This window comes from Aedes aegypti, chromosome 3 (assembly GCF_002204515.2).
Source record: "Aedes aegypti strain LVP_AGWG chromosome 3, AaegL5.0 Primary Assembly, whole genome shotgun sequence".
NCBI lineage: Eukaryota > Metazoa > Arthropoda > Insecta > Diptera > Culicidae > Aedes > Aedes aegypti.
In genome coordinates this window covers 106,261,320-106,285,970 of record NC_035109.1, presented here as the reverse complement: position 1 = coordinate 106,285,970, position 24,651 = coordinate 106,261,320, and the positions used below count along the sequence as shown (strand labels likewise).

At 39.8% G+C, this 24,651-nt stretch overlaps 1 protein-coding gene across 6 annotated transcripts in view; it reads left to right on the top strand.

The window, feature by feature from the left end:
- LOC5563620 (GTPase-activating protein) overlaps window positions 1–24,651 on the top strand; it is a 187,287-nt gene that overhangs the window by 32,076 nt on the left and 130,560 nt on the right. For 2 of the 6 annotated variants that reach the window (XM_021853714.1, XM_021853711.1), the window contains exon 2: window positions 18,901–19,715. In XM_021853714.1, the coding sequence (XP_021709406.1) occupies window positions 19,661–19,715 (55 nt within the window). In that variant the 5' untranslated portion in view covers window positions 18,901–19,660. Of the gene's footprint in view, window positions 1–18,557; window positions 18,771–18,900; window positions 19,716–24,651 lie in introns of those variants that run through there. The other 4 variants (XM_021853713.1, XM_021853710.1, XM_021853712.1 and 1 more) reach the window with 4 other exon arrangements.

Here is a 24,651-nt window from a genome sequence, read left to right as displayed (position 1 = left end):
CCACATAGTGATAATTCTCCGGAGCAGTTGGTGAGCGAAAATATGATGGAGTGATAAACAAATTATCCACAGAGTGGAGTGATTTTCGGTTATCCACCATCGTAGCTCCAGGGAAAATTAGTGTGAGCGATAAAAGATGTTCACGCGAGGAAGCGAAAAAAGCATTCTCCTTACGTGCGAAAAATCGTAGATTTAGCATCATTGATACGAAAATTCAGAACCCTGCTTATATGGTTTGATCAGCCTAACGAAAACATTTTCGTTCAACTTTTCTCAAGAGCAAATTTTACTAATCCTGAATAAAAGTTTTCGCGTCTAAAATTGTAACGAGTTTTTAAGTTGCACTTTTAAAGAAAGATATTCCACAGAAATCATTGAATACATTTCTGTAGGACGGTATTATTTTCGTCATATTGGATTGTTCCGCTTTTGTTCTTCGTTTGTCCCGTTTTTACTCGATTAGCTTATGGTCAGCCTACCAATTGGTCGGTGTTCAGACAGACTGGTCCATGACAAGTATCCCATGAAACGATTCTCAAGCATTTCAGCTCTACTTTCAATAATTTTAAAGCTGATAGTTCACATCAACGAAAATTCATTTTTTGCCAATGAACAGTTCGGATTCCGACATGAGATATTAACATAATCACTGCTATTAATATTTCAGCATGTCGTTCTATTCAGGAAATTGTAATTCGTCCTTATTTTGGAGACTACCTAACGAGGTTCAATTCATCACAATTAAAGAATGGAAAATTCTGAAACATCTATATTCATATCATATACAACTATAAATTCCATTTTATATATTTTATTATAATTATTTCATTTATTATATGCTGGGTATTGAGAGGGTCCATTAGGGCATCAGAGAAGTCACAGATGGACGATGTAGTAGAGTGTCAGCCGGAATCTAGGAGAATGTGCCGTAACATCCTTGCACTACATGCTGCTACTTATAAATGACTTTAATGTAATTGTCTTTGTTTACTACAGTAGGCTACAGCGAATGAAACGAAGCGTCGTATGTAATATTATTTTGTTTGTCCTCCCTAAACATATGGAAGCTGGAATTTTGTTTTTGATGTATCCGGAAACTTTATTAACAAATCGCTGATTTTTTATTTAAATTATTTGTTTATTTTTATCATTCTTCCCTCGACCAGCCTAATATCATCAGTAGCACAAATATTCAAAAGAAAAATATATGTCGGCCGATATAATACTGCATGCTGTTTCACTGCGTCATATTTTATTGTTACTGCCATTTTATTTTCATATTTTGTTATCATATTATTTTATATATTATAATCTTATCTACTATATAACATATCACTATAATTGTATTTCTCATGTTTTGGGCAGGAAGGGAGCATCAGGGCATCATTGAATTTACAACTGGACAATGAAGTGGAGTGCCAATTAGAGTTAGGAGGAAAAGTGTTAGTCGTTCGCGTCTAGTACATTTCTGTCCAACAGTTGTAAAAGATTTGACGCGCCCGTCTTCTAACAAACCTTTCCGTGGAAAGCTCGACAAGTATTGCAAATTCTAAAACTCAATCTGTTGGATTATATGGCTGAAAGGAGATTCTCTCTTTCCCGCGGGTTTCGCGTAAGTGTTTCTACTTACGGGTCCGCCAACCCCCTTTTGGCCCTTCATACAGCGATATGTTGAATGCAGATTGGTAATAAAATTTGACCTTACTGTTGAGTGTGCAGAGCAAGACTCAAGCAAGGATTGGTGGCTACCTACATACATGAACAGTTTGGATTCCGACATTGACATTCGACCACTTATAAAATTTTGCACGTAACGACTTCGATACGTTCCTACAAACAGGGTGTCCATCCATCCGGGAAAAGCGGGAAAAACCCGGGAATTACAAATGACCGGGAAAAATACGGGAAATACCCGGAAATTTGGAAAACCCACCGGGAAAATTTGTATTTCAAACATAAAACTACCGGTTTGTTTAAATTTTAAAGCACTATGGGCGAAACTAAAAAACATCTCAGGAAGTGTACGACTGCCTGTCACTCGTACTTCGCGTCGTGACTAATCTTTGGTGAGTTCGTATAGAGATAGTTAACGATTAAGATCTTTCTGCAAAATTTCTAGGAAGGTACTTAGGGATTCCAGGCAAGGTTCTTAGCGAGATACTTGTTAGATTTCCATTTAAATTCTGGATTTTTTTTAATGAGATCTTAACTCGACTCGTATCGGAAATTGAATCGATAATAGACAGTTTCTTGAAAATTCCTTCTGAGAGATCACTAAAATGGTTTTTAGTAGATTGCTAATGAGCTTTTCAGTGGATTCTGGAATTGCTTGAAATTCTTAGTAGATTCGTAGAGATTGTCGGGAAGCTAAGCGAAAAAAAAATAACATATTTCTTGGGATATCTACTGAAATCATGGACAGAATGATTAAGAGTTGCGTTTGGTGGATTTCTGGAGATGTTTATGATACTGATTCTTGATAAAGCCTTGTCTGAATTACTAGTTTGACTAATCCTTAATCTATTGCAAAGTTTTGATGAGGCCTTTACGAGATTTTGTACGGATTTTTACAGATTTATATAAATTTCATGGTAGTCTTGACCAGATTTTTGATAAGTTTTTGACGAGATTCTTGACCAAACCTTTTAAAAAATGCTTGGAAGATGCAACCAATGTCAATGTCAAAAGTAATAGCCAGTTTCCAGAGGCGCGTCCACAATCAAAACCATGGGTAGGATAAACGTTGGAAAAATCTTTATGTCACGGAGGCCCAAAAAAAAAACCATTTTTTTGGAATCCTAGACAGCAAACTAAAAGTGACTGCTTTCACTCTGATCATTAACACTAGACACTAGAAGCTTCAAGGTCATTTGTAAGATCAAGGCTACCCAACGTACGGCACGCAGGCCGCATCAAGCCCGCAGGTTCATTTTACACGACCCACAAATAGTTTCAAGACTCTTCACTCGTTGAATATTCTATGTATTTCTAATTATAACATGTCAAGTCTCAAATCGCGATTTAATTCCTAGCTTATATTTCAGTTTATAATTTTGTACATTAAATATTTGATTAAAAAGTGACTGAATGAACAACTCAAAATTATTGAATTTATTGATTCTTAGTACACTTTTTTGAAGTTCAGTAAACCATGCTTACAGTCATATATCAATCATCGGACAACAATTTATCTCCTAAGACTTTATTCATTATTTTTTAGACAAATTTGGATTTCTATCAAAGTTGAAAACAAGTTTTTGCAGAAAGGCTTAGTTTACCAAACTCAAATTCACTTAACTATAATACCAGATTTTTGGTAATGAAATTTACACAACCTTGTAACGGAATCCTGGCTATAATTTTTCACAAAAAAATCTTTGTTCAAAAATAATGGGCAGCATTATCACAAAATCTTCAATACAATCCACCTTTTTGAAACAGAATCTTTATAAGCTATCCATAGGATCTTATAAAACATAATCCGCAACTAATTACTCGGTAGCTTTCGTAATGCTAACAGTAGGGTAAAAGCACCGGTTTTGGCCAGCTTAAGAGAAAATGTCAATAAAAATTAAATGGGAAGCCGTATTTATTCTACAGACATGTCAAATGCAAGCTTTCATTCTATATTATGTGTGTAAAATATCAAAACTGAGCTAAAACCAGTTTTTAGCTTTGAAAATCTCGTTGGTCAATATAGGCCAACGGAACCAGTTTCGGCCAGAGATTTAACTTTGGTTCCTAAATTGGCCAATTGCATTGATTTCTCATGAGAGTGGCCAAATTAGGAGTGCCCTGGCCAAATTAGGTGTATGGGAGTTGAAATTATAAGGAAAATGAATTGTTTTTCTTATGTTTTGAATCAATTTGGACGAGTAAATGAATGTAGCTCTATCATATGCATGTGATCTACTGAACACAAAAGGTTTCATGCTGATTGCTTATGTATAACGGTGTATAATCCACTATGGCTACAACAGGCGTATGGCCAAAACCGGTGCTTCTACCCTATATGATTCTTGTGCAAGATTTTGACAGGATCATAGGTACAATTCTTACAGAACCATGCAGAAGCCTGTTTAGAAAAATCTTCGCCAAGATCCAAGGCATGGTTCTGAACTTTAGGACAGATTTTTTACATACTAGCAGGTTAGGCGAAGCAAGTTCTTTTGTGGTATTTTTTTACTGAGCTTTTTTTTTTAATAAAATCCTAGACATCATTTTTACATAATCCAGAGCAGGATTTTCAAAAGGATTTTAAAGCATTCATGAGTTTATTTACAATTTTCACAGAGTCCTGAAAAAAATTATAACTAAATTCTGGGAATGATTTTTATAGAACTCTTAGCGTGATGCTTAAAATCATTTATATATTCTTTAATTTTTCCAAACTCCCCTTTTTTCCACTACTTGATTTGATAGATTGATCCAAAGCACACAAAAAAATGGCCCACCACACAATTTTAGTTCGGAGATTTGGCCCGCGGTTCAAAACGTTTAGGCAGACCTGGTTTAGATCAACTGCATTAGTTATTTACTATTTGCTCAACATGTATATCCTTTTTCGAACCAGCTCACTTAAGACAGATTTGACAAAAACTAGAAGATACTCTGAATCTCAACAGCCAGCGATATTGTTCTATAATTTCCTTTTTGAAACTTAAAAATACTGTGAAACTGTCTATAATTTTTGTCTTTGGATTGTTCGAAGAATTGTAAAACAAAGATTCCCGAAGTAGTTCAACACACCTTACTGGAAGAAACTATCAATTTCTGGATAGCAGTGGTGCAAATTCAATACAACCGAAGCTAGAAACTTCCGGGCTAATTGTAAAATTACTTCTGAGAATTCTTGGTAAATGGTTTAGAAAATGTCTAACATATACTATGAGTCATGGGAATATGATTCTGAACGAATTGTTCAACATTTTCTTCCAATGGTGCCTTGATACACGATGCTACTGGCAAATGTGTTACCAGTTTTGATTCAATCTTTGAATTGTTCCAACGATTCTTTAGGAACTGTTGAATGTTTTCTTCTAATACCTCTTCTCCATGCTCCATGCTTATTTCAGTTATTTGTCAAGAAATACTTCCTGGAATGCTCATGGTAATTAATCCAAGCACATCTACATCTGGCTATAGATCGACGTCACTTCGTATTAAATCATAAGTAGGATAAAACTTTGACTGTCCTACCCAGGTACTCTTGTGTGTAGGACATGTCCTACACACTTCCCGTGCCACTGTCAGTTTAAGAGGAGTTTTAACAGATCAAGATTTTATCCATAAACCAGCCATGGGGCAAGTCTAACGCATAACTTCTGAGGCATAAAGATACACAGGATGGACGGTCTTTTGGATATTTCAACAAATATTTTATATTCCTATGTCCAAAACGTTAAAAACAGTTTTTTCAAACCGTTCTGAGATCACAGTATTTGATAAATTTAATTAAAAATAATTCATAGATAAGTTAGATATAGTCCTTATTGTGTATAAAAAATAAAATAAAACAAATCGTAGGGTCATTTTGTCAACTTTTTTTTTAATTGCTTGGGCATCCGGGAAAAATCCGGAAATTGGAAGATTGATTTTGAGTGGACACCCTGTACAAATATGAAGGCCCTTCAACTGGTCTTCCTTTACTAGACGTAGAAAAAGCATTCGACAGTGTTTGGCATGGAAGTTTGTTTGTAAGATTCAAAACCTACAATTGTTAATAATTCGTTAATTTGTCGCAGCTAGTCACCGATTAAAACCTAACTACTGTATGAAACCATACATGCTATGTTACAACAGTAATCGGAAATCACTCTTCCCATCGTTGTAAAATCGAACGAATGAATTTCCCCGTCTCAAACGAACCCAATCAATATTAGTTCTAGCAAACAAGACTACGACAAAGCCGCCCAAGAAACACAAAGTAGAGCTATCGTGTAACACAATGTCATTCTCAATCTCATTCACAAATCGACTACTACACCGAGAACGGAGACTGTTTGTTTTTTTTTTCTTCCAACCTAACCCACGAGGGAATTTATATTATGTCAGCTCACCACACCAGCTCTCGAATACCTTCATATGAATACACAGCACACAGAGCAAAGAAACACCCGGCAGCTGACGCGAAATGTCGAGCTGCTGGCTACTTCCTCTGCTGCCAGTCACTTCCTTTTCTCCATCCGGTCGGTCAGCTTGCGCCACAAGAAAAAAAAAACAGCAAATCGCATATCCCGGACGAAAAACCTTGCGGTGGCCAATCCCAAGAGGGTTGCCTGACCTCCATCCGGTGATGGTGGTGACCAAAGGCGACGTCTAACACAACCACCCACCTATATACCTGATATGGACATGCAATACTACAGGGCTGGTAGCGAATCACTATTAAGTGACTGACTTTTTTGAAACAAGTCTCTCTTTTTTCAATTTCCTTATAGGTATCATTGCAAACATTACATTCGTTTCTTATATCTAGATGTTTTTTTGTTAGAAAACACTATCATCCTAATTTGGTAAAATTAAATTAAGCTTTTATCAGGATTTTGTTAACAACATATTACATTTCATTTGCCGTAGCAGTTCAGAATTTTTACAGGTGAGTTAATTTCACCTGCTTATAAGAGAAAAAAAAAACGATTCCAATTTGCTTAACTAAACTTAACCTAAATATATTTATTTATTTATTTGTCGTCAATCATTAGTAGACCGTTTCATTACACACTAATTTTACATATTTTTCTTATTTCTAACAGGAATTATAAAGGTACATAACGAGTTTACAATCATCGAACTGAATTGAAATATCGCTTCAATTTGGTTTTTGTCGTTGTGAAGTCAATACTTGCGCAATGTTTATTATATGTTGCCATCATTTGATTAAGTGGCCCATATTTGGCATAGTTAGTACGATGATGGCATGTAAGGAATATATTCCGGTTTCGCAGTTGTCGGAAGGGTGCATAAAAATTTAGTTTTGCTAAGAGTTCTGCGGAGTCAATACGATGTGAAACAATATCATTTACGAAGGACACCATTGCGAATTCACGACGCACTTTTAGAGTTTGTATGTTGATAAGCATGCAGCGGGCTTTATAAGAAGGTAGAGGAAATCTTGTCCAACCTAATTTACGTAAGGCAAACAGTAGGAATTATTTTTGTACTGATTCTATCCGTTCTTCATGTGTTATTGAAAAAGGAGACCAAACTACACTACAATATTCAAGTATTGACCTTACATAAGCAATATATAACGTTTTAATTGTGTACGGGCCATGGAAACTATAACTAAACCGTTTTATGAATCCAAGCATGTTATTTGCTCTGTGGATGATTGTATTATAATGATCAATGAATGTTAGTTTTGAATCTAAGATGACACCTAAGTCTCTGACTCTGTCACATTTTACCACTGTCTGATTTCCTAGGGTAATTGTAACGTTTGGTGTGTCTCGTTTTCTACTAAAAGCTATTAAGTTACATTTTTTTACATTCAATTGCAGCAGGGATTTATTACACCAGGTGTAGAAGACTTTTATTTCATTTTGGAATATATTTATGTCCTCTTTATTAATAATTTCTAAACAAAGTTTCATATCATCAGCGTAAATCAGAACTTTTATGTGTTTAAGGATCAAAGAGATGTCGTTGACAAACAGTATGAAGAGAAGAGGGCCCAAATGGGAACCTTGAGGGACTCCAGAGGTGGCTTGAATGGGATTCGATTTACTTCCTTTGAATCTAACTATTTGTTGACGGTTGGTTAAGTAGGACTCAATCCATTTCAGAAGATTAGACTCTATTCCTAGTTTTTGTAATTTGAATAGTAGCATAGGTATATCAACGCGGTCAAATGCTTTACTGAAGTCAGTATACAGTGCCTCTACATGGTGACCATTATCCATTGCAGTGAGTGAGTAATTGACAAATTCTATTAGATTTGTATTTGTTGAACGTCCTTTAAAGAATCCATGTTAAGCATTTGTTATTCTGCTTTTAATTTGATTGAATAGTTTTTCATTAATGATTGCTTCGAATAGTTTAGGAATACAAGAAATAATGGCAATACCACGATAATTCCTTATGACAGATTTTCTTCCATTTTTAAAGATGGGTACCAGGTATGAGCTTTTCCATGCTTTTGGAAAAATACCAGACTCTAATGACATATTAAAAAGCCAAAACAATGGAGTTGTAAGTTCTACAGCTAAGCTCTTCATGAATAATGGTGGAATTCCATCTGGTCCAGAACCTTTTGAAACATCTAAGTTATTCAAGCCTTCCATGACGTCCTTAACGTTGATATGACTGACTTCAATGTCTCTAGTATATTCTGGTAAGAAATCAAAGTAATTGCAATCGTTAAATTAAAAGTAGTATAGATTTCTTGAAAGAAAAATGCAAAAAGATTGCAAATTTTTTCGGAGCTATCACCAACGTTTTTGTTAAGATAACGGACTTATGAAATTATTATTTATTTTGATTTTCTGTTAGTAAGTGGATGAAAACATTTTATATATGCGTAACATTTGGCTTGAATGCCTTCAATGTGATTTTTGAAAGTTATATTATTATCTAGGATGTGCCTCAGATACCTAACTTTTTCTGACCAATTTATTGGAACCCCTCTCCGTGACAACATGTCTCCTTGAAGGTTTCAAATGAACAGCTTTAGGTTTATGTGGAAATATTTTAAGTTGAGTTTTGGAAGCATTAGGAGAAATCTTCCATGTGTGCAAGTAGCACCACTTTTCGCTACCAGCCCTGCAATACGGACCGGACTCACACCAGCGCCCTTCGACAACCACCCCTATAGCCATTATCGAGTCACCGTCCGGTAGCTACCCCCGGCGATCGATGTCTTCCTGAATGGTTCCCTCATGGCTGGGTTGGACAGTGTAACCCTTCTTCCGCCGCCTTCTGTCGCACATTCAGCTCACCCCATCCCTCACCTGTTCCGCAAAGCAAGCAAACAAGCCAACCACGCCGAGATAATCAAATATGTGTTGTGCTCGCCTTTCGTAAGCAAAAAAAACCTATGAATGAATTTACATGAATGAATGGGCGCATGGTTCGTTGTCGTCGTCAGGCGAAGGCGTTCGTCGTCGTCGTTGTCGAAGCGTGTCGTCGGGTGACGACGATATCATCGGTGTTCCTGTTCTGTACTCGCGCGTCGCGTTTTTGCCCGGCGCAAGGGTTGGCGTTTTTTTTTTGCTGCATCTTTGTGTGCGGTTCATAGCAGCGTACATGTGTAGCGATTTGGTCAAAATATCTATACCCAAGATTTTTTTTCTTATATCTAGGTGTTCTGTGTAAGGAAACACTATCATCATACTTGGATAAAACTAAGTTATGCTATTAATGGCATTTTGTTGAAAACATATTCAGGGTGTATACTACCTGGAAATCTTGGAATTATAAGGGAATTTTATTCAACCTGAAAAAAACTGTTATTCTCAGGGAATTTCGACCACAATCAGGGAAAAAGCTGAATTATAAATACATGGTAGAATATGTGCTTTTTGCGACACAAAATATTTTCAATCAAAAAATCAAACTATACGCTACTGGCGATATTCATTTCATTTAATTTATTTAGTTAACATCTAAACAGATAGCACTGATTTTCACGCCACAATACTCGGTTCGTCGCCGCATCTCTCCATCGGTTCTGTCCCACGCTCGCCAAATCAATGCGCACTTGATCCGCCTACCTAGCTCACCGCGCTCCACGCCTTCTTGTGCCAACCGGATCCGAAGCGAACACCGTCTTTGCAGAGTTGCTGTCCGGCATTCTTGCAACATGCCCTGCCCATCGTATCCTTCCAACTTTGGCCACCTTCTGGATACTGGGTTCGCCGTGGAGTTGGGCGAGCTCGTGGTTCATCCTTCGCCGCCACACACCATTTTCTTGCACACCGCCAAAGATCGTCCTAAGCACCTGACGTTCGAAGACTCCAAGTGCTTGCAAGTCCTCCTCGAGCATCGTCCACGTTTCATGCCCGTAGAGGACTACCGGCCTTATGAGCGTTTTGTACATGGTACATTTGGTGCGGACGTGAATCTTTTTTGACCGCAGCTTCTTCTGGAGGCCATAGTAGGCCCGACTTCCACTGATGATGCGCCTCCGTATTTCACGGCTAACGTTATTGTCAGCCGTCAGCAAGGATCCAAGGTAGACGAACTCGTCGACCACCTCGAACGTATCCCCGTCTATCGTAACACTGCTTCCTAGGCGAGCCCTGTCGCGCTCGGCTCCACCAGCTAGCATGAACTTTGTCTTGGCGGCATTCACCACCAGTCCAACTTTTGCTGCCTTGCGTTTCAGGCGGGTGTACCTGTATGCCACCTTTTCAAATGTTCAGCCGATGCATATCATCCGCGAAGCAAACAAATTGACTGGATCTCGTAAAAATCGTAACCCGGCTCTCCGCATAAAACCTTCTAGCGCAATATTGAACAAAAGGCACCAAAGTCCATCACCCGAAGTCGAAGTCCCCGGCGGGATCCAAACGAACTGGAGTGTTCGCCTGAAAACTTCACAAAATTTTGCACACCTCCCATCGTCGCTCTTATCAGTCTCGTAAGCTTCTTGGGAAAGCTGTTCTCGTCCATGATTTTCCATAGCTCTACGCGGTCGATACTGTCGTATGCCGCCTTGTAATCGATGAAAAGGTGATGCGTTGGGACCTGGTATTCACGACATTTTTGGAGGATTTGCCGTACAGTAAATATCTGGTCCGTTGTCGATCGGCTGTCAACGAAGCCGGCATGATAACTTCCCACGAACTACAGGTGATAGACGACGGAAAATGATCTGGGATAATACTTTGTAGGCCGCATTTAGAATGGTGATCGCTCGAAAGTTCTCACAATCTGAATTGTCGCCTTTCTTGTAGATGGGGCATATTACCCCTTCCTTCCACTCCTTCGGTAGCTGTTCTGTTTCCCAGATTGTGCCTATCAGCCAATGCAGAAAAAAGGCCAGCCTCTCCGGACCCATCTTTATGAGTTCAGCTCCGATACCATCCTTACCAGCAGCTTTATTGTTCTTGAGCTGTTGAATGACATCCTTAACCTCCCTTAAAGTGGGGGCTGGTTAGTTTTCATCGTCCGCAGTACTGACGAAAGCATATCCTCCGTTGTCCCGTCCTATATTGTCTGTGCTCTCAGCGCCATTCAGGTGTTCGTCGAAGTGTTGCTTCCTCCTTTCGTGAGGTGATACGTTCGTCCGTCAAATGGCTCCCATCCTTATCCCTGCACATCTCGGCTCGCGGCACGAAGTCGTTGCGGGATGCGTTGAGCTTCTGTTAGAACTTACGTGTTTATTGAGACCGGCACAGCTGTTCCATCTCCTCCAGGCGGTTTTTTTTTATCCCGAAAGAGGCGGGTCTGCTGTTGCCTTTTTGCATCTATAACGTTACACTTTCTGTCGGGTCATTTGCTGCAGCATGACCGCCCGTGCTGCATTTTTCTCCTGCAGAATCTGCCTAAATTCCTCGTCGAACCAATCGCTCTTTGGACTCCGTCCCACGTGCCGGACCTTGCTCTCAGCAGCATTGTTGATGGCTGCCTTCACTGTTCTCCAGCAGTCCTCAAGAGGGGCTTCGTCCAGCTCACCCTCATCCGGAAATGCAGCCTCGAGGTGCTGCGCGTACGCAGTTGCGACATCTGGTTGCTTAAGCCGCTCTAGATCATACCGGGGCAACCGTCGGTACCGTACGTTGTTAACGACGGAGAGTTTTAGGCGCAGTTTCACCATCACCAGATAGTAGTCAGAGTCGATGTTAGCGCCACGATAGGTCTCGACGTCGATAATGTCGAAGAAGTGCCGTCTATCAATCAGAACGTGGTGGATTTGTGATTCTGTCTGCTGTGGTGATCTCCAGGTGTATCGGTAGGGAAAGCTGTGCTGGAAGTAGGTGCTAAGATTGGCCATATTCTTGGAGGCGGCGAAATCAATTAATCGTAAGCCGTTTTCGTTCGTCAGCCGGTGGGCGTTGAACTTTCCAATAGTCGATCTGAACATCTCCTCCTGGCCAACCTGAGCGTTTAGATCTCCTATGATGATTTTGACGTCGTGGTTTGGGCAGCTGTCGTACTCGCGTTCGAGCTGCGCGTAAAAAGCGTCTTTATCATCATCAGTGCTTCCGGAGTGAGGACTGTGTACGTTTATTATGCTGAAGTTGAAGAACCGGCCTTTGAGCCTCAACTTGCACATTCTCTCATTGATCGGCCGCCACCTCATCACGCGCCACTGCATATCACCCATCTCTAAGGACTGTTCATTTAAGAAAGTGGACACGTGTTTTTTACAGTAAACTGTGTGTTTTCGAACAAATTCATGAGTTTACCTAAAATACATGGAAATCAACGTAATTTCGATCAAATTCACATAAATTTGAACATTTATTGAGCATTGCTGGAGAATGCTCTTACTTTTCTTTTGATACCTCCCATAAAATTCTGCACAACTTTTTTCGGAACTTTTCGAACTGCTTTTTGAACTGCTGACCACATTTTCTTGAAAAAATCGATGGAGCTTGCTTCTCTTCCATCCTTCTTAAGATGCCGTTTGATTATTGCCCAATATGTTTCAATGAGGCGTAGTTCTGAGCAATTTGATGGATTCGATCATTTTTCTACAAATTCGACTTATTCCTTCTTGAGCATCTCCAAAGTAGCTGAAGCATAGTGAGCCGATGCTAGGCCTGGCAAAAACAATGGAGGCATGGTATGCTTTCAGTAGATGGGCAGAAGCCATTTTTTAATGCATTCAGTTCTGTAATTTTCGCCGTTGATTGAACCCGTCGTGAAATATGTAGTACTTTCATACCGCAGGAGCTTGCCATACCAAATCATTTTTCCCAAATTTTTCTGTTGGGATGTATCGTACGTCGTCAGGAATATCTGTTTTGGCCACAGCGTTGAAAAAATTCAATTTGGACACTTCGCGATTTAAGCCAAATCTCGGAACGGCAGTTTTTCTGTACACCATTTGTGCAGAAAAAAATTGAGAGTCGCCATGTCAATTCGACCCATCGTTTAGAATTTATATTTTTTTTATGTCAACTTTTGTCTGCTGTCAAAATAAACACTTGAGATCACACTGAAACAAAATTTTATTTGTTTTTATGGAATTTTTACACCAAAATGCTAATATTTAGGTGTCCACTTTCTTAAATGAACAGTCCTTATAAAAGCTGTTCCCAGCTCGTGTGATGCCGCAGCTCTGGTAGATGGCATGGTTACCTCTAAACGTTCGCACCATTGACCCCTTCCAACACACTTCCTGCAACGCTACGATGCAGAATCCGGGGTCCTTCAGCACGTCGGCGAGTATGCGTGTGCTCCTGATTATGTTAAGAGCACAGATAAAAACATTTAAATCCCAATGTAGTGTAAACTGAGGCGTAGAGTAAAAATAAACCAAATTTATCTATTTTATGGCATTTCGTTTAGTTTTCAACCAAAGATGCTTGAATGTTACATTATCGTGTAAATTTTAAGTGCAGTTGATTGAAAAATAAGCGATTTATCGTTGACATATCAGTTTATTTTTAAGCTCCAAATATGTGCATGAAAATAAACTTAAATTTACAACATATTTTTAGCTGTGAGATTTACAGTTCCACGTACCGAGCTTCCAATCGCCCGGTTCGTTGATTATTCGTTGCTTGATTTTTTTACGGCTGGATTGCAGGGCCTGATACCAACCCCCGGAGGACCATTCCCCTGAATGTTTGGAGGGTCATAGTGCGCAGTTTAGTTTAGAGTCCTTCTCTGGCACTCGGACGATGATCAGCCGTCTCTGACATGGGAAACAGACGCCGTTGTGAGCCGCTCCTAACATGGAGACGCTCCAGGTTTGCCGAAGCAAAAGCAAACGCAATCTCCCTTCTATGTCAGCAAACGACCAGAGTTCTCACTGGGGTTGGTTACCCGATATTCCCTAAGGTTACTCGTACCCCGGCCAGTACCACGAAGAGGAGTTGCTGGGCAAGGAGCTAAGGACTACACAAAGGGGTCTATTTTATTCCTGCAGCTACGCAAGGTGCCAAAGGTACGCCATGCCCAACCATTTACCGTGTCTACTGGCAATATTCAGTCCTTTAATTTTTAGTCATTTTTATCTTTAGTTAATTGTAGTGATTTCTCCAGAGAATCGTTCTGGAATATTTTCAGGTACTCCTTCAGAAATGCTACCAGCGATTTCTTAAGGGATGCTTAGAAAAATTTCTTCAAAATTTGGTCCAGAAAACCCTAGAGCACTTCAATGTTACTACCTCCAGTAATTTTCACAGAGATTACTTTGAAGAAGTCTTATCGAGTATCCCAGAATTTCTTTCAGACGTTTTTCACTGTTTTTTTTTCAGCGATTTTTCCAGTTGTTACTTCTAGGAGATTTCCCACAGATCCTATAGGAGTTCTTCCACAACGGATTATTCCAGCGCCTATGAAAAATCGTATCCATACAATAATTCATACGTCGATTTGTTCATTTGCTCCAGGTATTTTCATAAGGATTATTTCAAAAATACACCTACGATTACTCTCATGAATTGCTCCAAAAATTCCTTCAAGCATTATTCGATGAAATCTATTATAAACTTTTCCTAGAATTCCTTAATAAATTCAACCTGGTATTATTATTTGATCAAATTATGATTGCTGCGGTTCAATCATTTCTCGAATATTTTCTTAAATAAGATTTCCAAATATCCATGAATTCTTTACAACTTCGTTCAAGGTTCCACACCAGTTAATACTACAGCAATTATTACAGTTATTGTTCTGATTATTCACACATTAATTACAAATTCTGTCCGAATACCTTTCAGGAATTTCTTCAAAACGTCTTGTAAGACATTATTCAGAGATTCGAATGATTTTTCATTTATCAGTTAACAGTTATTTTAGCAATTTATTAAGAAAATCTCAAAAGAGTTTCATAAAGAATCCAGTAGTCCGTGCAGAGATCATCGTAGGAATTATTCTAGGCATACTTAGAACTTCAAATTTCATTTAAATTTCCCGTGGATACATCCCGTGGATACAGGATACAGGATACAGTGACCGGTGCCGCTTAAGGTGAAGATGCATCAAAGCCAAACCCCAAATTTTCTAGAGCACAAATCTAGAGAACCTGCGTGTGACCAATCGATTAAATTTTCAGCTCAAACCGCTGTCTGGTTCTTTAAATTTGTGCTCTTGAAAATTTGAGGTTTGGCTTCGATGCATCTTCACCTTAAAGTACCAAAGCACCCTAGCCCAAACTAACTGGATTGATACCAGTAAGATCCTGATTGTGGCATTTCGGACGCGACACCAACGGACAAGGCATGGAAATACGAGTAGGAGTGCTTCGAGCACATTAGGACCAACGCCAGTACGGCTCCAATTCTGTAAACTGGCCGCGCACGACTAAGGAGAAGTAACGATGTTTGTACTGGATAATATGGGTTGAGGCTGACAGCGGTGACATTCTGCTTGCTTAGTAGGGTCGGGTGACACTGGTCTGCGGCTTCTGGACCCATCAGTAACCGGCTAAGGTTCCCGCCAAGAAAGGAGGCGACCAACATCAACTCAAGTGACAACAGAACACTGAGACGACGGCAGGGACTGGTCGCTCCAGTGCAACATGTGAGGTGATTGATGATCCGGGACTAATCGAGGCCATGAATCGCAATAGGGAGTACCTCCAGAAAATGCTGGTGGCTGCTGAGCTACTCGATGTCATAATCGAGTTTGTTAAGAGCACAAGCAATATCGGCAAGGACTTGAAAACAAGTCTGATGAAATTGTGACAATCAATCCTAGCTGCAAAGCAGGACTACGAGTAAGCCAAGGCACAACTTGGTAAGGCAGAAGACAAAAAAGACACTAAGTCGTGCCAGACTGAAGTTGTTTTCCTTCACAGGCAACGCGAATGCATCAGATGATATTAGTCGATCACGCTGCGAAAGAGGAGAACCTTCCGAGGATGAACACGTGGCCAACAAAACGCATGGCTTCTAAGGTAAAAGTGACCTGGCCTTTAGAGCGGAAAAGCTAGCACGAGCCTAGCTCCACGATCAAGAGGACATGGCAACAGTGGAGAGGCCAACATCACGTCTAATGCCAAGAAGGCCAAGAAAAAAGATCCACAGGATAACATGAACCAGACAAGGAAGCAAAACGTTCTTCCCGGGAGGAATTTCTTGAATCCCTGAATTCGGATCAAATCCAGTTGAACTGTGGGACTGAATAAATTCTTTTAGCGGCAAAAGGAACAGTTCGCCTATTGCCTTGGATATTGAAGGAAGCACTATTTCCGATCCTTCGGCAAATATTTCGTCAAACTAGTTGTTGTTGATGCCTACAGCCCTGCCTTTCAAAATAACACCTGTACTCTACCCGTCAGGAGTACCACTGTTGCCTGCCGAGCAGTTGGTTAAGCATGTAAAATGCAAACCCAGTTTATGATTAGGATTAGCAATTTATCCTTAAGTCCTATCAAAATGTGGTCTTCAGCAAAGTTGTAGCTGAAAGGTTTTCACATGAGCAGAGGTTGTTCACTTTTCCATAAAATATTATGTCGAATAGATAGTGGCCTGGACACAAAAAGTTGGCGTTTTCCATAGTACTCTCCATATAAACTTCAAATGGCTTGTGTACAGTCAGACTCCTTCCGAATCATTTCAAACTTTGGGAAGATGCTATTTACCATAATATAAATCGTTTAAGCATAGGGGAGCCAACATTTCAAAATTTGCATCACTCTATTGCGCTATCCATACTGAGGTATGGAAGATCAATCTGGTCAAAAGCGTTTAGAACGAGCGAAAACTTGAGGCGGTTAGAAAACACGTCCAGCAACATGTGCCGGAATGACGCCCATCGGGTTCATCATCAAGGAGAATGTTCAATACCTCAACGAAACAGGTATCAGAGGAGTCTGTAACGCGTGTAAAGAGGCAACGCACAGAGGTAGGCAGCAGAAATGGGATAACTCCACTAAAGATATTTTTTTACATTTATAAGGTTTAATCACCGCATGACTTTATTATTATGAAAATTTATTGGCTTTTTTCGGTGAATACAATACCTATACTCAGAGTGAAAGGGAGTAACGAAAGTAATTAAATGACAAGATGGATAGAATCGCAAGCGAGCGACGAGAGAAATGAATAGAAGTTTAAAATTTGTTTTAACAAAGGGCCATATGTGTGAACAACACAATCGAAATTTCGTATCAATCTCCGAAAATATGCCAACGATCGATAGAACTGTTACATACGCCGAACAATATAGTTAACAGGTCGAGGCGACAAATTTTTGCCTGTCTAGTGTTAGTAGTGACCAACACTACAACATCTAGCCGTTCAAGACCAGGACGTTAGGCAACGATTTGTCGTTTCGATTGTGTTGTTGGCCCTCTGTTAAAACAAATTTTCAACTTCTATTCATTTCTCTCGTTGCTCGCTTGCGATTCTATCCATCTTGACCTTTCCTTACTTTCGTTACTCCCTTTCACTCTGAGTATAGGTATTGTATTCACCGAAAAAAGCCAATAAATTTTCATAATAATCCACTAAAGATAGTTAGAAACATTTGCGACCGTCCAATACTGTGTACTAGCGTTGGGCGATTTTGAATCGATGTTTGCTTTCCGATTAATCGATTTTTTAATCGATGTTTGGAGCACCTAAAATCGGGTGAATCGATTCTCTTTATTCGATTCATTTTGTTGAAATCGTTAAATATTTCTTAATGAGTTTGTGGAAAAGAAACCATATTTTGAACTAATCTTAAAGTAGTATTGATTTTTGAAACTGATTTGATTCAAAGATGTTGAAATCGAATGCAAATGCATTTGGTCTCATTTCAAACTTCATAAATGTCAATTTTCATCCGTTTCGAATCGATTCGAAAACATCGATTCAAAGGATTCGATTAAATCGGTGAATCGATTCGGCAGTACAAATATAAATCGATTCAATAACATCGATGTTCTGGACAAATTTGCCCAGCGCTACTGTGTACCTACGAAACTGGAAGCTGAGAGATACTTAAAAGTTTTGCTATGTTTTGAAATTAGCATTCGCTCAACGTCCAAGAAATCTTAAAAACTTTAAAAGCATTTTTTCTACTCAAGAATGAAATTTATTCGATGAAAATATGTTCACTGTATTCTGGCGTGAGAATGGAATACACTGGACTCTCAAATCTAGCACATAAATCTGTAGGGTTAAGGCAAAAAGTGCTTTAATGGAAATCAAATCACCATATTTGCGCAGATATTCTAGACTAGCTCTCATATTTCACTTAAAGTAGATGAAATAAGATTCCGAGTCGGAGCTGTTATCATTCTGTAGATTTTAGCCACAGCATTATCGCAATGCTTACACAATGCGACGGTTGCAGTTGGACTTTCTCGTTTCCATGCATCCTTTTCATTCAGACACCCACTACCACTGTGCGGTACCACTCGGACATGGAAAATCCCGATCTTACACGACGTCGCACACGTTCGCCCAGCCGAGCTCTGAACAGTTTCAGTCAAGAAGCAGTCGTCGGTTTCAGTTCGTGTCCAACCAGCAGCGTCGTCGGTCGTGTTTTTTGCTTCCTTCCGTTAGCGGTGAGTCGGTTCGTCGCCGCCGACGACCAATCGCACCCATATCGGCTTTTGAGAGCGCGTGTCGTGTCACTGGCAGCAGCGATTTGACGTGGTTTTTTTTTTAAAGTGGTGCTTTAAAACTGGATTCATATCCACCGACGCACGACCAGGTGTTGAACCCACTTACATCCCTTTTGCCTATCTAGTAGCTGCCTACTAACCGCTAGCGCTACCCTGACTATCGCAGCAAGCCTCTGATATTCGTAAAACTAATTTGCATATTTACTCTCTCTCTTTTTCAGGTCTTTAATTAATTGATGCAACTTTATGAACATCCGATGCATCCATTGAGAAAGTGCGCGGGTGTCGTGGGGGTCGACCCCCTGAAGTGAATGAATATTTGGAAATTTACGTTTCTCTATCGTAACGCACACGCAATATATGGACTCGGCGAAGAGAGCAAAATCCAGGTTACATTTGCGCCTGGAAAGGTAGGCTGTGACCGCATGCCGCCCTTGACGATGTGATGGAATGGAAGAAGGCCGAAAATGCCTTTAAAGTGCGCTGAAATGTACGAATAAAAAGATGAATGAATAATAACAATAGGCTGAAGATGAAGCAAAAGTAGCAGACAGCGAAAAAGCACCGAAGAAAAAAAGAAGTTTGATCAAAACTAACATCCTGTCCACTCACTTGTGAGGTGGAACTCCGCGGAGTGAGTGCCTGGCACTCATTGTGTAACACACCGTTCGGTGTAAGTGTGTAGAAGTTGGAGCCATGCGATTGCTTGGATGTGTTAGTGTTGTTTGAAAATTTCTGAATCAAAGTGTACTGGAACGTGTGGATCGGGAAGACGTGAAAGAAACCTACCGAGATTTTTTTATGAATAAACTTTGGTGAGTGACCAAGCCGCAGCAGTGTGAGTGTATCAATCGGTTGCTTTGACTAAGCGAAAGGTGCACAGTTCCATACGAATACAGTGTCGAGTGGCAGTCGTTTGGCAGCAGAAGCAGCAGAGCTGTTTTGTGTACACACATTCGCAGTACTAGTTATGGATTCAATATGGCTGACGACACACGCAAAGTCCGTGTTGAGGAACAACTAAAAATAAAAATAGGTAAGTCGAGCTGCATTTTTATCCTTCTACGATACCAAAAGCCAACTGGAAAAACAGTGTCAAGTGAGTGAACGGCAGTGCAATCGTTGAGAAAGCTGGTGTAATGGTATAAAATCAAGTGCAAAAATCAGTAACTAAACTGAGATTTCCTCTGTCGAATGGTACCCACTGAGGTCTTTCCTCCAGCTTCTCAATGGCAGAGCACAAATCCCTGGAACCAGAAAAAATAATGGTTTCAACGCATACAAGTGAACAGATCTGAAGAAATACCTTGCAGCTAGTGGAGATCGCAACTGGTATTGGTGAAATTGAATGTCAACAGTGAGCGACGGCGAAGAGATTTACCCGAAAAATATCTGTCAATCGACTCAGAATTATTATGAATTACTCAATGAGCAGTGACGACGACGAAGAAGACGACGGTAACGAAGGCTGCCAAGAAGAGACAAAAACATACTGCACCACCAACACCAGCACAGGACAGAACCTAGAAAATAAAGAACCACACACCGCAAGACAGGAAGCTGGAACAGGTGGTAAAAAAATCCTGCTTTTCAGGCAGTGCTCCTCGTGGGAAACCGTGGGACCATGGCCGAAGCAGCTGCACCGACAGGAAGTGCGTTGCTAGGCCCGTTTCCTGGCGAGGATTTCGGCTTGGGCTTGGACACAGCTATTCCGTTTTTCGGAGGCCATTCGCCAACGCCAGAAGCAGCGAGTATTATTGCGGCTGCTAGTGTGTGCCAACTTATTGATCTCTGTGTTGTATTGTTATGGATGGTGCTGATATTCGTATCAATGCTGTTGAACTGCACAGATAATTGCGAATGCAGCAAGCGATGGTAGAGGCATGGAATCGAGCGTTGACGGCGATAAAAAAAACCGTGTGTAATAATGATTCAGTGGAACAGAAGAGCCTTATATGGAAAATATGACAAATCTGGAATTTCAAACCTTGCACCTTCAAATGACGCTTTACGCACCCAATATAGACCCGTAAAAAATTTTACTGAGTCGATCTACTAGAAGTGCCTTTACAAATAACGCAAGTTGGTATAAGAAATCAGCTTCCCGAACGTGACTAGCCACGTTCCAACAAAATTCAAAAGCGAAAAGCTATGAATAATCTTTCAAAGATTGATAGTGGCTATGTTTAATTGCAAAAAGACAGTATTTCAGTGAAAGTAGAGGATAATAGTCATAATTTTATTGACATGACCCGACACGAATAATACTGATGAACGGAAAATCGCCCAAATTTATGCTCTGAGCGTACTTTGTTGAGCACGTGACGTTGTAATGTTCTAATCTCAAATAATTACGGCCATAAATGCTGCTGTAGTGTTTCTCCTGTTGTGAAACATTTCAAAAGTTCCAGAACATTCTATGGAGGAGAGAGTAGAATATTACCAAAACTACTAGAATATTCTACAGAATAGTTGTTGCAGTATTTTTATAATATATTGTCATCTTTCGAAATCACAGTTGCAATGAGGGTACCATCATCAAGTCATGGAACAGGAATGCATTGGAAAGCTGTTTTAGGGTACCTTCATATCAACCATAAAACCATAATTATTGCATTTGCAGCGCTCCATAAAATATTTCGATGATACATTTCAAAGCGTTACTGACAGACAGACAACTCTGGCATTTTATATATAAGTAAGCATCCTTAGAGGAATGATGAAAGTTCTCCTGAAGTTAACTAGAAGCTACTCAAAAATTGTGAGAAGTAGTATTTGAATATGAGACTGGTATGTAACTCATAGAAGTTATAGAAAAACATACCTGGAGCATTACAGTTCAGAACTTGAACGAAATAAATATTCAAATTCTTGGCATGAATTTGCGGAAAGCGCTTCAATACGTCCAACTTGATCAAACAAAGTTGAAATGTCAAGAGAAATGTCAAAAGCTCCTAAAATAGAGATGTTTCATGGTGGAATAATACTCGTCAAGGATCATTGGAAATCTGACGGAACTCTAATAGAAAAATATGGCGATTTCACAGAGAATACGAATGAAACTTGGAAACAACGATGAAGACAACACACCTTTCTTGTGGTATTCGTGTTCACCAGAAGACCAAAATGCATATGTACAATCAAACTAGTGCCAATTAAACCAGAAGTTATATTCATACAGATATTAATGTAACTGCAATAGAAATATCCATATTTGATACATTTCTGAATTATATGGTTTTTATAAAACAAAATGAATCTTCTAAAGCAGCTGACAAGGATGAAGCTCAACAGACGGAGAACAAATTTTAACACCCGTCCTTCTTCTTCCTCTTCTTTTCCTTGGCATAACGTCATCACTGGGACAGAGCCTGCTTTTCAGCATTGTGTTCAATGAGCACTTTCACAGCTCTATTAACTGAGAGCTTTCTTTGCCAAAGTTACCATTTTCACATTAGTATATATCGTGTGGCAGGACACTCTATGCTCAGGGAAGTCAAGGAAATTTCCATTTCCAAGATCCTTCAGCGATAAATCCAAATATTCTTCCATGGATTGATTCAAAGATTACTACACGATTGTCTCCAGAAATTCCCACAGAAATACGTGTAGAGATTTACATCCTACAGTGATTCCACCCAGAATTTCTCGAAGGATTTATCAGGGAATTCCTCCAGGGATTCCACCAATAATTCCGTCAAGAATTCCATCAGGAAGCCTAAGATTCTAAGATTTCACACAAAATACTGCAAAAACTTCACCAAAACTTCCTACACGGGATTCCACCAGATTTCTTTAGTGATTTTGTTTGTAATTTTTTGAGACGTTACCCAGGGTTATCCTCTGAGGATTCTTCTAGGGAATACTCCAGTGTTTCCTTCAAAAATTCTTCCTGGTATCCCTGAAGGGAGCCTACGTGGCATTCGTCCTGGGATTTATTCAGGAATTACTTCAAGAATCTATCATAAATTCCTCCTAACGGAATTTATCCATCAATTCCTTCCAATATTTTTCAAGAAATCTATCAGGAACTACCTTAGAGAATTCTTCAAGAATTCCTTCAGGGATTACTTTGAGAGTTGATCCAGAAGTGTATTAAGGAATCTCTCCAGGTTTATTTCGATGATTACTCCAAAAATATCTCAAGAATTCTCAAAACATTCTTCCAGTAACCAAGGATATAACCTATTCAATGTGTTTTCAGAAAAAACAATTCTCGTGGACTCTTGATTTTTTTTTTGGTAAATTCGCTGGAGGAATATATGATTATCCGGAATATATACTAAGAAGGAAAATCCTAGTAAAACTTTGGAAATATTTTCTGGTAGAAATTCTGGCGAAACTCTGTTAGATTTAGTTTGATGGAAATTCAGGTGATATTCCGAGTGTTAACACTGGAAGAATTCCTGGTGAAATTCCTTAAAAAACTCCTCCTTCGATAAATTACTGATGAAATAATTAGAGAAAGTACTGGTGATGTCTCTGAAGGAATTACTGGCGGAATCTCTTTATTAGATCCTTGGAGACCGGGGCCTTCCTTAGCCGACTGTTTAGAGTTCGCGGCTACAAAGCAAAGCCATGCTGAACAGGGATGTGATAGTTCGCATCACGAAGCAGCTCACGAGTGTATACCAACGCATAACACACATAACAGACTAGCGAACTAACTAGGTGTGAGTAAGTCCGCACCCGTCTGCTCGGGAGAACCTGTCAAACGAAGCATCAACAAGCTCGGGAATGTTTACTCGCGAGTAACCGAGCAATGTGTGATTTATTATGGTTTTGTCAGACAAATTAATGGTATTACCATCAAATCGACAGTAAACCACTAGTTTGTAGTCAAAGACCCTTGGAAACCATAAATCTCGTAGGGGAAGCAGCTTTTTTCCCAGAAGCACAATATGACTCTGAACAGCTCCGAATGCGTTCACGAATCACTTTTAGCTTCCGTTACTCGGGAGCACGACAGATGCGAGTGAACCAGCGCTCTGACGCTCAGGAGCGTTTGGTTTTGTTTTTGTTACAGTTCAGCAGAAACGTTCGCCACTTTCCATCACTGATGCTGAAGGTGTCTGGGTTCGATTCCCGGTCGGTCCAGGATCTTTTCGTAATGCAAATTTCCTTGACTCTCCTGGGCATAGAGTATCATCGTACCTGCCACACGATATACGAATGCGAAAATGGCAATTTAGGCAAAGAAAGCTCTCAGTTGATAACTGTGGGAGTGCTCTAAGAAAACACTACGCTGAGTAGCCGGCTCTGTCCCAGAGGGGACGTTAATGCCAAGAAGAAGAAGATCCTTGGAGATCATCTTGGCGGAATCTTTGGAGGATTTGTTTTCCAGAATGGTTTGGAAGAACCTCCAGAGGATTTCTTTAAATTCTCGGGAAAATCACCGGATAAAGAGTGATGGAGTTTCTGAAAAAAATTATAGTGAAATATCTATGAGAATTTCAGCTGAACAGCTTGGAGGTTTTCCTGATGGACATCCTAGAGAGTTACCTGAGTGTTTTCTAGATGAAATCCATGGAGGAACCTCTGGTGGAATCCTGGAGGAATTTAGGAGCTGGAATCGCTAGAGGAATTTCGGAGAGATTTTAGCTAGAAAATCCTATTGGATTTCCGAAGGTATTCCTGATGGAGTTACTGAAGGCATTATTGAGGGAATTCCTGAAAGAATTCCTTTTTTTTAATCCCATGTGGTACTCCAGATAGAGTCACTGGAGGATATATTGGTGGATACCTGGATATTACTGGGTAAATCTTTATAAGAAATTCCTGACAAATGCCTAAAGGAATTCCTGATAACCCTCGAGAATCCTTGGAGATATTCCTGGAAGAAAACCGGGTGGCATCCCTTAAGGAATCCCGGGATTAATAGCCTGAGAAATTTTAGGATGCATCCCTTGATTAATTCCGGGAGGAAATCTCTTGAGGAATTTCATAGAGAAAGTACTGGAATAAAATTCTGG